Source organism: Arachis ipaensis, chromosome B4 (assembly GCF_059453495.1).
Source record: "Arachis ipaensis isolate K30076 ecotype BB chromosome B4, ASM5945349v1, whole genome shotgun sequence".
Classification (NCBI taxonomy): Eukaryota; Viridiplantae; Streptophyta; class Magnoliopsida; order Fabales; family Fabaceae; genus Arachis; species Arachis ipaensis.
Window position 1 is genome coordinate 5,386,992 of NC_142439.1, and position 13,207 is coordinate 5,400,198.

The 13,207-nt window shown below is 32.4% G+C and overlaps 1 protein-coding gene and 1 long non-coding RNA gene across 3 annotated transcripts; one reads left to right on the top strand and one right to left on the bottom strand.

The window, feature by feature from the left end:
- Window positions 1-5,954: 5,954 nt before the first annotated feature.
- On the top strand, window positions 5,955-8,542 carry LOC148566534 (uncharacterized). Its single transcript, XR_015881392.1, has 2 exons — window positions 5,955-6,121; window positions 7,556-8,542. It is a non-coding gene; the product is annotated as an uncharacterized LOC148566534 (long non-coding RNA).
- LOC107637528 (DUF21 domain-containing protein At4g14240-like) lies at window positions 7,285-12,382 on the bottom strand. 2 transcript variants are annotated; one of them, XM_016340936.3, is made up of 13 exons: window positions 12,018-12,382; window positions 11,843-11,919; window positions 11,312-11,395; window positions 11,102-11,215; window positions 10,526-10,609; window positions 10,334-10,405; window positions 10,063-10,130; window positions 9,261-9,348; window positions 9,091-9,164; window positions 8,055-8,424; window positions 7,919-7,965; window positions 7,764-7,839; window positions 7,285-7,668 (listed from the first exon to the last, which is right to left on the bottom strand). In XM_016340936.3, the coding sequence occupies exons 1-13, from the start codon at window positions 12,259-12,261 to the stop codon at window positions 7,573-7,575; spliced, it is 1,494 nt and encodes a 497-aa protein (XP_016196422.1). In that variant the 5' UTR covers window positions 12,262-12,382; the 3' UTR covers window positions 7,285-7,572. The 2 variants fall into 2 exon arrangements, with proteins under 2 accessions (XP_016196422.1, XP_020976217.1); XM_021120558.2 differs by having other exon boundaries at window positions 7,919-8,424; window positions 12,018-12,364.
- Window positions 12,383-13,207: the final 825 nt, after the last annotated feature.

Genomic DNA, 13,207 nt, shown 5'->3' on the forward strand with positions numbered 1-13,207 from the left:
TAAAGTGAAACATTATTAGTTAAATAAGAATTGGATTTATTTATTAGTTATTATTAATAGTAAGTTAGTATTTATTATTAGTGATATAGGAATTATTATCCGGTAAACTATGAATAAATAAATAAATAAATATGTAAAAAACAATTGAATAAAAATTTATTAATATTTTGGAGTTAAATTATTAATAATTATTATTATTCTGGATGTAAATTATAAATTTTGTTAAATTAGTAAATAATTAGTTAATAAATTAAATTTTAATAAAAAAATTAAAAATGTGAATATTATATTAAATTAGAATAGAGCTCATTAAAACGAAAATTTTGACACAAATTTTAAAAAATTTGGTCTAAGATTGGACCGAAGGGTGACCGAGCACGTATAAATTCTCGGGAATGGTAACCCTCGTTCAGTAAAGTTATATATAAATGTATGAATTATGAATGAAATGAGAAAAAGCTATGCATAGACTCATGAGAATGCGCGACGGGGGACAGTCCAAGGGTTTTGGACTTGTCGGGTTGGCTTGATAACCGACAGATGAGCCTCATCATCCATAGGACAGGCATACATCATGTGCATTTTGTTTGTTTGTTTGCTATGCATTACTTAGGAATGCCTAACTGAATATATTATGTTAATTGCTATATTTGCTACTTGCACTACTTGTCTCCTACCTATGCTTGCAAATTATCTGTTTGTCTGTCTTTGCAAACTCACCGGAGATAGATGAACGGAAGAAAGGGGGACATGTTTAGTGTTAAGATGAAGTTTAAGCTGAGTTTAGATTTTCCTAGATAACTACTCTTTTTATGGTTTCTGTTTAGTACTTTAAGCTTTGTAATCTGAGTGTCGGCGTTCTATGATTGCCTTTGGCATTCCCAATACCTTATATCTTATATGCGTGACATCTTTACCATGCTGAGAACCTCCGGTTCTCACCCCATACTGTGTTGTTGTTTTTCAGATGCAGGTCGAGAGGCTCCTTAGTAGACGTCTGGACTTCTGTAGCGGAGCGGTTTCTGGGTTTTTTTTTTATGTATAGTTTATGTTTATATATGTACTTAACTCTCCGAACAACTACTTTATTTTGTACCTCTTAGAGATTTATGGAGAATTAGAGTTTATCTTTGTATTTTGAATTTTGGGGTATGTATATATGTATGTAAATATTCTTCGGTCAGCTTTAGCTTTACAGGCTACGTTAGGAGCTTGTTATTTTGTATTTTTGGCCCCCCTATTCCCACTTTCGGTTTGTTTATACCTTTGATCTTTAGTTTTTTTTGCACGCAAGTAATCCAGTCTTCTGAACGTTGCGCTTTTTATTTTGCAATTTTGAATTATCTGTTTTTCAAGGCTCCTAGTATACTATCTCCTTTTCACTATTATTATTATATATATTTTATTTTAGAGGTCGTAATGCCACACCACTTCTGTTTTACAGCTTAAGCGTAAAGCTCTATGTGGTAGGATGTTACATAAACCATTGATTTATTAGTATTATTAATAAAATTTAGAAGTTAAATAAGTATTATTCTAGAGTTTAGTAAACTGGATTTAGTAAAGTCAATTTTTTTGGTATTTTTAATAATTAATAATTATTGTTAGATACTTAATTAACATATTTTGTGTAGTTAAATTTAGAAATTTTTTAATAATGATAGCTAAATAATTAATAAATTAATTGTATTTATGCATGCATGCAAGTTACTAAATTAGCTAAACCTATGGTAAGTTTAGCATTAGTCTAATAAATTAATTACTATTATTAGAAAATTATTAAGAAATCAATACTAACATAAATAAATATTCATATGTCGAAGCAATATTCACAATATTAATATTTATTTTAATATTAATATAAAAAATCAATATTCACTACATTAATATTAATATAAAAAAATTTACATCAATTTATTATCTCAATTTTAACAAAATAAAAACATAAACACATAAATAAATACTAATTAATATTTAACTAAATCAATAACTAACTAAAAAAATTATTATCTTAAATTTAACTAAATAAACACATAAAATAATGTTAATTAAGTATATTTTCACATGTCACGTAACTATTTGGTCCATCGATCAATATAAATTATTACAAAATTCTAATCCTTCGTATAAATATAGGCAATTACGTACCTGCATTCATATATTTCGGGAACTCCGGGACATGCATGGTTTCCAAATCCAAAACTCGCATGAAAGATGGCTCCTCAAACGGATGTTCGTTTGCGAGTATATTTGCCACGTCTGTCACATTTACATCCATAGTGTCGTTACCTTCATCTTCGTCTCCGTTTGGACCAACAATTTCGTAATTGCTTTCAAACTCTTTCTCATTGTCACTATTGTAATCTTCTCGTTTAATATTTCGGTCGGCTTCAGATTGTTCGAACTCAAGATATCTGAGCGCGACTTTCAATGTACATTGAAAACATCTCTTGCATGCTCGCTTCATCAATTATATATTTGGTTTGAAATTGAACAAATCCACTAGATACCGATATAGGATACCTTTCAGAATCTATTTTCTCACAAATCACACCTTTTAGTTCTCGAATGAGATTGTGAATGGAATAACAATATCTAGCGGATTTTTACAAATAAATTTTACTTCTTTATATGTTTGTAACAAAATCTGACTAAAATAATATACTTTTAATAGGACTCTATCATCCATTTTTCTCACTCACATGAATATGAACTTCACTGTCAATTTTTTTTACCTCATACGAAATGATAGAGATAGATCTAGGTGGAGGAGCTGAGGGAAGAAGAAGAAGAGGAGGAGATCTGGTAACTTGTATACGACTTACACACATTTATGTATAGAGGAGTGTTAGGGGGCCAACAACTTTTGTGTTTTGTAACCATCAATTGGCCATCAATAGTATTTTTAATGGTATGAGATTACATCTAATGGTGGGAGATCACTCACTTTTCTTTTGATGGTTAAGTGTTGGCCACAAAACACAAAAGTTGCTGATCCCTAGACTTTCTCTTATGTATATATATATATAACAAATCGAACCCAACGATTTGTATTGACTGATTTAAATAAAATATATAATAATCAAACCAGATGATTCGATTTGATTTTTTCGAAATAAAAAAAATTAAATCTGTATTGATATCAGACAGTTCCATTAGATACACCAAAATTTAAAACTTTTTCTCCTACACAAATCAAATTGTTCGATTTGTGGACCTAATTTTTTAATAAAAAAATTGGATGGTTCGCTTTCTTCATCCCAAAAAAATTTGTCCTACATTCATGTCTAATATTTTTATTTTTTATAACTACACATAACACAGTCAAACTTTGTATATCCAACAAAATGAGCCTCAAAATTACATCATTAACTTGAAAAAAAATATCATAAATATTATTAGTATTATTAATATTTTATACGAAGTTGATAATAAAAAAATTGTTAGATAATAATTTATTAAAATTTATTAAATTATCTAACGATTTTCAACTATTAACTTTATACGAATGAAGATAATTATATGTAAATTTTTATTATTGTTTACCGTTATCATTATATATATCGATATATTTATTATTTATCTATTATTCATTTATTGAAACGAATATCTTATTCAAATGACATGTCAACTTAAATTACAATAACGGACAAATTATTACAATAATATGAGTGAAACCTCTTGGGATGACTTTTATGGGACACACACAACTCATTTACATTATCTGTCTCTATAAAGAATGTCCAAAAACACTGCTGTTGTTGTAATCTCAGTTAGTCACATCATAAAATTCATCTATCTAACTCTTCCCATTATTGCACTCAATCAACCCAAGCTAATAAGCAACACAAATAATAGGGTTTCCTTCCAGCCTGGGACCTTTCTTTTCTCTCATTTCATCACAAAACTCCAACCCCATTGAAGTAACATGTCCCCCAAAGACTCCTTAATTCACAATCTTCCACAAATTGGCCTCCATTTGTGTCAACCCCATTGGTCTATCAATGCATCTAAGCCTCTCTAAGTGGCTCAAATTCAACATTGTTATTCAATTAGATTGATGGAGTGATGGACAATTACCAAAAGGCCCACAAGATTAGTTTTGAATGTACTTAGGATCTTATCTTATGCTTTAAAGATAAGATATGGGAGCGTTTGCTTGGCAAATCTTTCCCTTAACAGTGAGACATTAATTTTTGACAAAATCATGAGTCACATGCTTCCAATGTGGATCTCACGTGAAGTTTCACAAAGTTTGTGTAAAAAACAAGCCTTGAGTTGTGTGTCTCTCACTTGAATTGCTTCAATGAAGCAAAGTTAAGAGAGGCCCCATAGGTTTGAAGGGATAATGATGTGTGGTTATTAGTCACTGTTTTAGATAAGACTCACTTTTTTGGGGGGGCATATAATTAGTATTAAGTACTATAAACCTGTTATTAAGAATTTGACTATTTCCAAGCTAAAAGCTAAAATGTTTTGAAACTGGATTTGAAAAGAGATAAAGAGAGAGCACGTGCATTGGCTTGGAATATATGTACATTGTACAAGTGGAGCCTTTATATTGGATAAGGGCAATTGCAAAGTCTTGATGTATATGTTTACTCATGCCACATAGATTTTTTCCCCTTCAATAAATTGTGATGCTTGTGAAGTGAGTTTGAAGGCACTAAAACACTGCATGCTTTTGCATACTTCAATTGGAGACTCATAGTACATAATGGGAAAGTTTGGTAGAAGAAGGATTGAGAAGTGGAGGAGAATTATAAGGCAACAAAGGGGGAAAATTATTATAATGAAGATGTGTATCTGTATGCTTATTAATTGGCATGATGAGAATTCTTAGGCAGAAGCACTTACTTTAACTTTTGGCTTTGTTAAATCAGCTTTATATGTGATTACCCCTTTTCTTTTTTTATGAACTCTTGTATACTAGCATTCATATACAATGAGAATGTGTATTAACATATATATTTGGAATCACCCCTACCCTCAGAACAAATCTGTTTCTGTGTTTTTTTTTGTTGTTTTTGTTGTCTTCAAAAGATATATACCTAAGGTAAAATAATATGGTCAAACATATGTGTTGATCATAGTTCCTTACTAGTGCTCTGTTTCATTCATATCCCAAATGTATTTGAAATACTCATCTTAGTATAAACTAGTGTTAATCTCTTTCTTAAGTGTATAATTAAAAACTCAAATGTAGCTTTTAATTTTCTTTAAGATATGTCATGTTGGATCATTTGCTATTAAATTGACTATCGTAACATTATATTGAGTGAAAGTCGTACTATTTATTTTTCTTCTCGGTTCGTATAGTAAAAATGTTAATTTATTTTCTATTTTCAATAACTAAAATTGACCAGATATCAAATTTATCAATTAAAAGGATAAAATTTCCTTAATTTAAAAATTTGACATGAAGATTTGTGATTTAACTAATTTTTTTGTTCATTTGATCTAAGTCTATACTTAAAAGGAAAATTCCTCATTCTTAATTTAGCCACAAATCTCTCACTCCAACGGTCAAACCCTTATTTCCTTTTTCTTGATGCCCTTTTTTTGTATGTTTTCATTTTTTGCTTTCAGGCTTTTTTCTTGTAATTTTGTAAAAAAAGAAAAAACAGAAATAAAAAACAAGAAAGCAAACACAGATCCTATGTCTGAAGCAAAATCCTGGTTGTACAATGTGTATGATATCTTTATCTATCTGAGTGAGACACAGAATTGGCATGCTGAAGTTGAGGCACAAAATGGACATGTAGTACATATATAGTAATAGAGACAATAAAATATAGGGAGATATTTAGAGAGACAGGGTTGGCCATTCCAATTAATTAGGATATGATGAGTTTTATAGCAATCTAAGTCCTTTTCAGGGGAGGGGAGGGGGGGACAATATGAGAAAGAGACGGACAAGGCATCTATAAATTTTACTAGGAGAAGCCATCAGTGTCATTCATCATCATCCACTCACTAGGAAGGAAGTTTCACACTTTCTCCACAACCATTTGGAAGGCTTCACTTGCTGGAGCAGAAACTAAGACATATCATTTGGAGATAGATGCACACTTGCACAGTGATTATTCTGAGGTGGGAGAGAAGCAATTATGAACAAAAGGTAAGATCATAATTCATACTTAATATGGGATCAATTTTGAGTTTATGCATGGTTATGTGTTATCTGATATTTCCATACAAAGTTTATTAGCTTTTTCCTTTTTACATCTCTTTTGGTTTCTCCTGCATGTTAATTATTTTGCTTTCTTTGTTTGTTTTCCTCTGATTTTTTTTTCCTTTTTTTATTTCTTTCTTCCTTAGCTTTTTTGGCCAACTTTTGATATGGTAAGCTTTCTTTTTATTCAACGAGAAAACTTTTGATCAATATCTATAGAGAAATATGCAGGTAGTCCATTTTATTATATAAAAAAACAATTTTCCTTACTCCAAAAAAATATATAGTATAGATTTTTTCCCTTTCCTTTTTCTCCATTTAAAAAAAGAAACTTTTATACATAAAGCGTAAAATTTACCTAGCACTAATATTTTAGATACTCATCTCCTATCTGATCAGTATATCTACCGGATATACCATAATAAATATTTTATGGGATACTTTGATTTTTTTTATTATATTATTTTATGTTATATGCACAAATTTTGCTTTAGATTATATGCACAATAAGTGTTTTTCTTTCGATGGACCAAAATAATTTTTCCCAATAAATAGTACTTTTGTTTCAACTAAAATAAATAGGAAAGTAGAAGAATCTAAAATAAAAATAAAATACTTTTTTTAAACATAAATAACTTTGTTTTTCTTTTTTTTTTTTACAAGAATTTAATTTTGATATACTGTTAGTGTAAAATAATTTTATATGCGCATCCAATTAATATAAGTAAAAATAACTACCTTTTATATTAATTACGTGAATAGTCATCCAAAAGAATAGATGTAATTGCACACTGTATGAAAATTAAACTTTTTTTTTTACAAATACTAGGATGCATTTGATTTATATTTTCATTTTCTGTTATTATTTTCAGTATTTTTTATTTTTTGGATTTTATAAAAGAAAGAGTGAAAAATAAGAGATGAAAATAAAAAGATTTTATTATTTTCACTGTTTTTACTTTTTCCTTAGTAAAATTCAGAAAACAAAAAACTTTGAAAATGAAAATAAAAAATAAAGACATAAACCAAACACACCCACTCATATATTTTTATTTTCTTTCCAAATGATACTTTTATTGCATTATTGCGTAAGAGTAAATCAAAGGTTGAAAGAGAGTAAATTAAAAAGAGTATTAACAAGTGAAGGTAGTTTTTGTTAAAAATACAAACATTTTTCAAAGATTAAAGATTTCTCAGTTAAAATTGAACTGCTATATGTAATCGGAGGTGCCAGATATACATCTGCATTAGCCCAATAAGCTTGCACTATAACAACACTAGACGTGTTTATTGCCTTTCCAGAAAGAATATGAACATAATATTGTTAACAAAAAAAGTGATACTAACTAAGCTCATCAAATTGTCACTATTTCTCGGTAGGCTAGCTAAGAAGAAGTTCACTGGGAACCTGAAGAATATAACGAATCGTCCCATGTAGATCTCCTTGCAGTTAGCGCCTCATGTCGCCTCGGAGACTGCGGTTTAGTTCCTCCCTGGACGATCAAATCAAAAGTCAAAACCAGATATACATTATACAGAAAACATTGATTATATGTTCCAAAATTTGCTTTAACATGCGATCTCTTACCACTCCCTTAGCCAACCTTCGGATTGATGGCGCTCGTGCAATCGAGGAAGCAGCTGCAGCAGCAGCAACACGTATTCTGCAAAATAAAGTTTATAAGCAGCAGTTTCATCCACCTTTACAAACTTAGTTTCAAAACTTTACTCTCCAATATATACCTCTTATGAACATCAACATATTCATCTGTCTCATCCACAATCTCCTCCTGCACCATTGGAAAAACTTATAATCAGTCTTGAAGGAAAATGATCCAACTGCTGCAGATGGGAGAATATGTCGAAGACTATAATTTACTTGCAGAAGTTCTTCGAACACATCCTCTAGAGTGATAATACCAATCACTTCACCGTCTTCAATACTTTCTGAAAAAGAACCATTTCTTATTATATCATTAGATTGCGAAGCATTTCGCTCCTTACTTCTGGGACTGAGAGCATCTGAGGGCTGGTCAATGTCAACAACAACACTCTTCGATTTTTCACTCTGTAGCAATGGCGTAGTCAACGGCGAATCCCCATTGTCTTGGCTTTCTTCATTTTTGTCTCCATCATTTGTTTGTGCATTTGCATTTCCTTTTCCTTTAGCTCTAACAACAGCAGCCATGTGACTACTGCCCTTTTGAAACTCATTCAGTATATCATAGAGAGGCATGTCCGATGGAACTCTGTGCATATAAACCCATGTTTAACATTAAATTGGAATGTTAAATGTTAAAGTTGTCAAAATCGTTTATTGCCTCCTCTTATTAGTGACATAGTAACAGAGACTATGTATCTAACAAAGCGGTTTGGAGTTACAGCTTTATAGCCCCATTTTTTAATTAAATAAAATGTTAATATAAGCTAAAAATTCAGCATAAAACAGGTATGTGCTATGCAGTACGGCACATGTAAAATATGTTATGTGGGAAGTATACACATGGCACACCCACTTATTAGTGATTTTACGTCACTATAGGTAAAATTAGCCGTTGTCCATGCTTCAAGAAGCACAAAGGATTAAGGTTGTGCTAAATGTAATTAAATCGGATCCCGCTAGGGAGACAATAAACATCTTCTCAAAAGCTTAAACTGATTTTGGGGTTCACCAATACTCGAACTCTTGACCTTTTGGATTTAGCGCTCTAATACCATGCATGATACCACTCATCCCAAAAGCTTCAGCTGATGGGAAAAGATAACACTAATGATTATATCTCTAATACTCTCTAAACTTTCATTGTGCACATTGTATAAATATTCCATTGGCTCCTCATACTTTCCCAATTAAATCACTCATGCACCTTCAGCTCATGCTTTTAGGACAGTTTAATCATTGACAACAAACATACCGTGGAATTCTCCGGATGGAAACAGCACTGACAGGAGTCTCTGTTTCTGGTCGTACAGTTAGAAGACTTTTAACCTAATTCAAAAAGAGAAGGTGAGGAAAAGAGGATAAAGTATAAAAATTGGAAGACTAAAAACAAAGCCAGAATGTGAATGAAGATTTAACACCCACCAGCAGTAGTCCAATAATATTTTTTGGATTTCCAGAATAGACAGGAACCCGGCTGTGCCCACGAGCAAGAATTTTCCCCATTGCCTCCCTAATTTGAGGTTCATTAACATACGTTTCAAGGAATAAAACAATGCATGCCCCAGTACATAAACGTTACATTTTTAAGTCCACACTCCCAAGTCCCATATTCAAGTAAAGTCAGGTCAGTTTTTTTAAAGGAAAAGTATAGGTAGACAATCCTAATATTAAGATTTAGGTGGGTAATTTGGGGTGTAGTGTGTTTTTATTTTGTTGGGTCAATTTTAGAACTCATTGTTCACATTGTTCACAAAAGTCATTGTCTACCTAGCAAAGTCCTTTTTTTAATCAAGATACCTTGAATTTCCACGTATTCTAGTGATCAGTGAAGTGGAAAATATATCAGCAACCAAAAGACCCTTACCGAGGAGATGAAGAATGATTTATTGATTTCCTCTTCAAAGTGAAAATCCATTATCCAAAAACAATTTAAAAGTGCATTACTATTGCATCTTAAAAGGTTCGACACACATTCATGTTCAAAAACATGGACATGACCCTAAAATGATGTGTCCTTGATTTACAAAATGAAAGCAATTGAAAAAAAAATCACACACTGTTTCTGCACTCTCTCAATTATTATCATAGTTGCAATTCTACATTGTAGTATTGATTAATGTATGATATAACTGACTCTTAGCAAGGGAATAACTAAGAGTAATAAAATTTATATCCAAACCAATAAATCTGATGAAGATAACTCAAGCCGCATTGAGACACTCACCAATCCAATATTGAATTGACATCTAAAGAAAAAGTCGATTCGATAGGGGTCATAGCCTCTTCAGCAGTCTATTCGAAGACACACGAATAAGGAAGAAGAAAAATAGTGTTATTTAGAAGCCTTCTGCAAAAAGTGTGAAGAAAATATTCCTTGCACAAGTCAACAGCATACATGATATTTGATAATGAAACAGAATACAGGGAAAAAGAAAACTCTACTGCACAGGAAAGAGTATACTGAAGTAAGGCTTAGTTGCAATTTGCAAACATACCTTTTCAGTTAAATCTAGAGCTCCACTGATAATTGTTGTCTCGTCATGCGAAAGATCACCACCTTTCCCAGCCTGAAAACAAGAAAATCCAACATTTACGGATCAAACACGATGAAGGATTAACAATACCGGTACATTCGGATAACTTCATCAATGCTGGTATGACTGATTCCATCATTAAGGCAATTGTACCTCCTTGCTGTGGATGGAGACGAGAGCTTTTAACTGTGCCCGCCTAAATAAAGCCTCATTATGTCCCAACAGGAAATCTAGAACCTGGGAAAAAAAAATCAGTGAGAAAAAGGATCATCTGTAGGAATGATTAAGATAAATTCTGTCATTGTGCAAGTTAACTCTGCCTATGTTGTGCTTTATCTCAAATCTTTTGCAAAGCCAATCTAAGAGGAGATTCGTATTAAACAGTTGACAACCAGCATAAAACATTTCCAGTCTTCATGGACAGGATCAACAAAACACAAGACTTGTGAATTTGACTTCATCGAAAAGGAATTAAATAGTGCTCATTTGCTAGCACACTAAGCATAATTACATCATATATCTATATGAAACTTCTATCAAAATTTATATAGAAATATTTTGAGATGATATTCTATTCATTTCTACTTGTTTGTTCTTTTCTCAGTTATAATGTACTGGCTAAATGATTATCCAATGAAAATTAATTTTACAGGTTAATGCATATATCATTGAGATTAACACTTCTGAACACAAAAGAATTGGTACTTTAGCCTATGAATGATAAGTCACCTTTCCAATGGGATAAGCAATTGGGTAACATATTATCATTAAAATTCGCACAAGAGATACGAAGTTGGACCCTACAGCAAGCCCATATCTACTGCAAATTGCCTGTGGAATGACCTGAAATCAGAGGGAAAAAATAAGATTTGAAGAAAAAGGAGAAAGAATATTCATTGGACAAAAATGTTGAAAGCTAAATCGCTGACATTGACATACCTCCCCAAAAAACAGAACAAAAGTCACAGAGAGAATGATGGCAACAAACTGATTGAACAACTTATCCAAGTATAACGGAAGCGCCTGCAGATTACAACTTTCAAAGTCAACGGAAGCTTAAAAGTTAAGCATGCCCCACCAATCAGTGTAAAGTATGTATGCATTAAAAATATCATTCAGATATTTGAATGCGGGTCACTAAGCAATGACTCCAAAATCCAAAAGAATGCAGATTCCACATGCAGAGCAATTCCAATTCATCCATCATCAAAACCATTTTAAACAAGTGATTCAAATAAGCATAGTACATAATAAACCATAATGTGTCTGATCCACATTATAATATTATATTATATTTTGATGGTGTTCTATTTTTTTCTAATTTAATCACTTCTACAGTTCTGTTCTACCTATAAGCTCTCCTCAGTGATTTTGTCCAATAAACCACCACATTCTTGAACTAACAACGTCAATATTCCAAATTCCAGTGAAAAATCTAGCATGAAAAAGAAGGAGCATTAATTCAGTTACCTCCATCGCAGCTGCATTACACAGAAGCAGAGTCACCAGAAGCTGGTGTTGTTTCTGAACCACAGGAATTATAGTCGCTGCACACAAAAGAAAAAAAAAACTCAAAAATCACATTGAGTATTCGAAAATCTCGGAATCGGAGAAATTGAATGACGCAGGCAACGAGTAAATGAACCTGCTTGCTTTTTCTCGGTAGGAGAACCACTGCGTTGAAGGATCTCGAGGTCGACGAGGCCGAGAGACATGAGACCTAGGGTTAATCCGGACATTATTCCGGCGAAGATAACGAAGAAGCACGAGAGTCCGGCGTAAATGTACCACCACACCGATCCGAACGGAATGCCTCCCTCGTGGCCGCTGAGTTGGTTCCGAGTCAGAAACCGAGTCACCATCAACGCGTTCACCACATTATTCATCATTCTTCTTCTTCTTCTTCTTCAGTTTCTTTTTCTGGTTCTTTAAAGTTTTCTTCTTCCTTCATAAGCTTTCGTTCGTACTTCAGTTTGCAGTTGCAACTGACTCGTCGCTCGTTAGACACGTGGCGCGTTTAGGGGGCGAGGGACGTTTTTTGTTAGGATGCGTGGATATTCCACTTGTTGACGTGGACCAAAACGGACGATCACGGAGGCCTTCCATCTCACCATTGACGAATCCTGGCCGTTAAGTCTTACATCATCACGGAACACGGAGCCCAATTATTGGGAATCGACTTTCTTGATGGTACTTTCAGATTTTGTTCTTCCCTTTTTCTTTCTTCTAGGCCTATTGGGCCATTTGCGTAGGAAAAAACAAAAAATAAATTTGTTTTTGGGTCATAATAATACCACACTCACAAACTCATAAGTCTGTCTCTCATCAAGCTGCACTAAAGTTCAAATCTCAGAAATGGAATATAGAACCCTTTCTAATATGTATAGTAAGGATGGTAATAGTAATATCTCTACAAATATTTTTAATAAAAGTATGTTGAAATGGAGCTCTATAATCATTCCACTCGTCGAGTTATAGTTCATTAAAAACTCAATTTGCTTCATTAAAAATATCCTCATGTTAAATTTGGGGCTATGATATGACTGTTACAATTCGACAATATAACTCGACACTGTATGTTACAAATCGGCTTAATGAGCCATAACTCGTCCTAATGATACAATTTTTAACAAAACGTCTAGCCGAGTATTATAACGGCTGAATGCAATATAATTGCCTTTTAATACGTATAATCATATATCAATGAAACTGTAAAAACACCTCTTCTTATATAAAGAAGGTAAAAGTATTTTCTCTGGACACATTGAAATTCGAATACTAACTTAAGTATGGGAGTGTCTTTGCAGATACTCACCCCATTTTACTCGTTCTCTC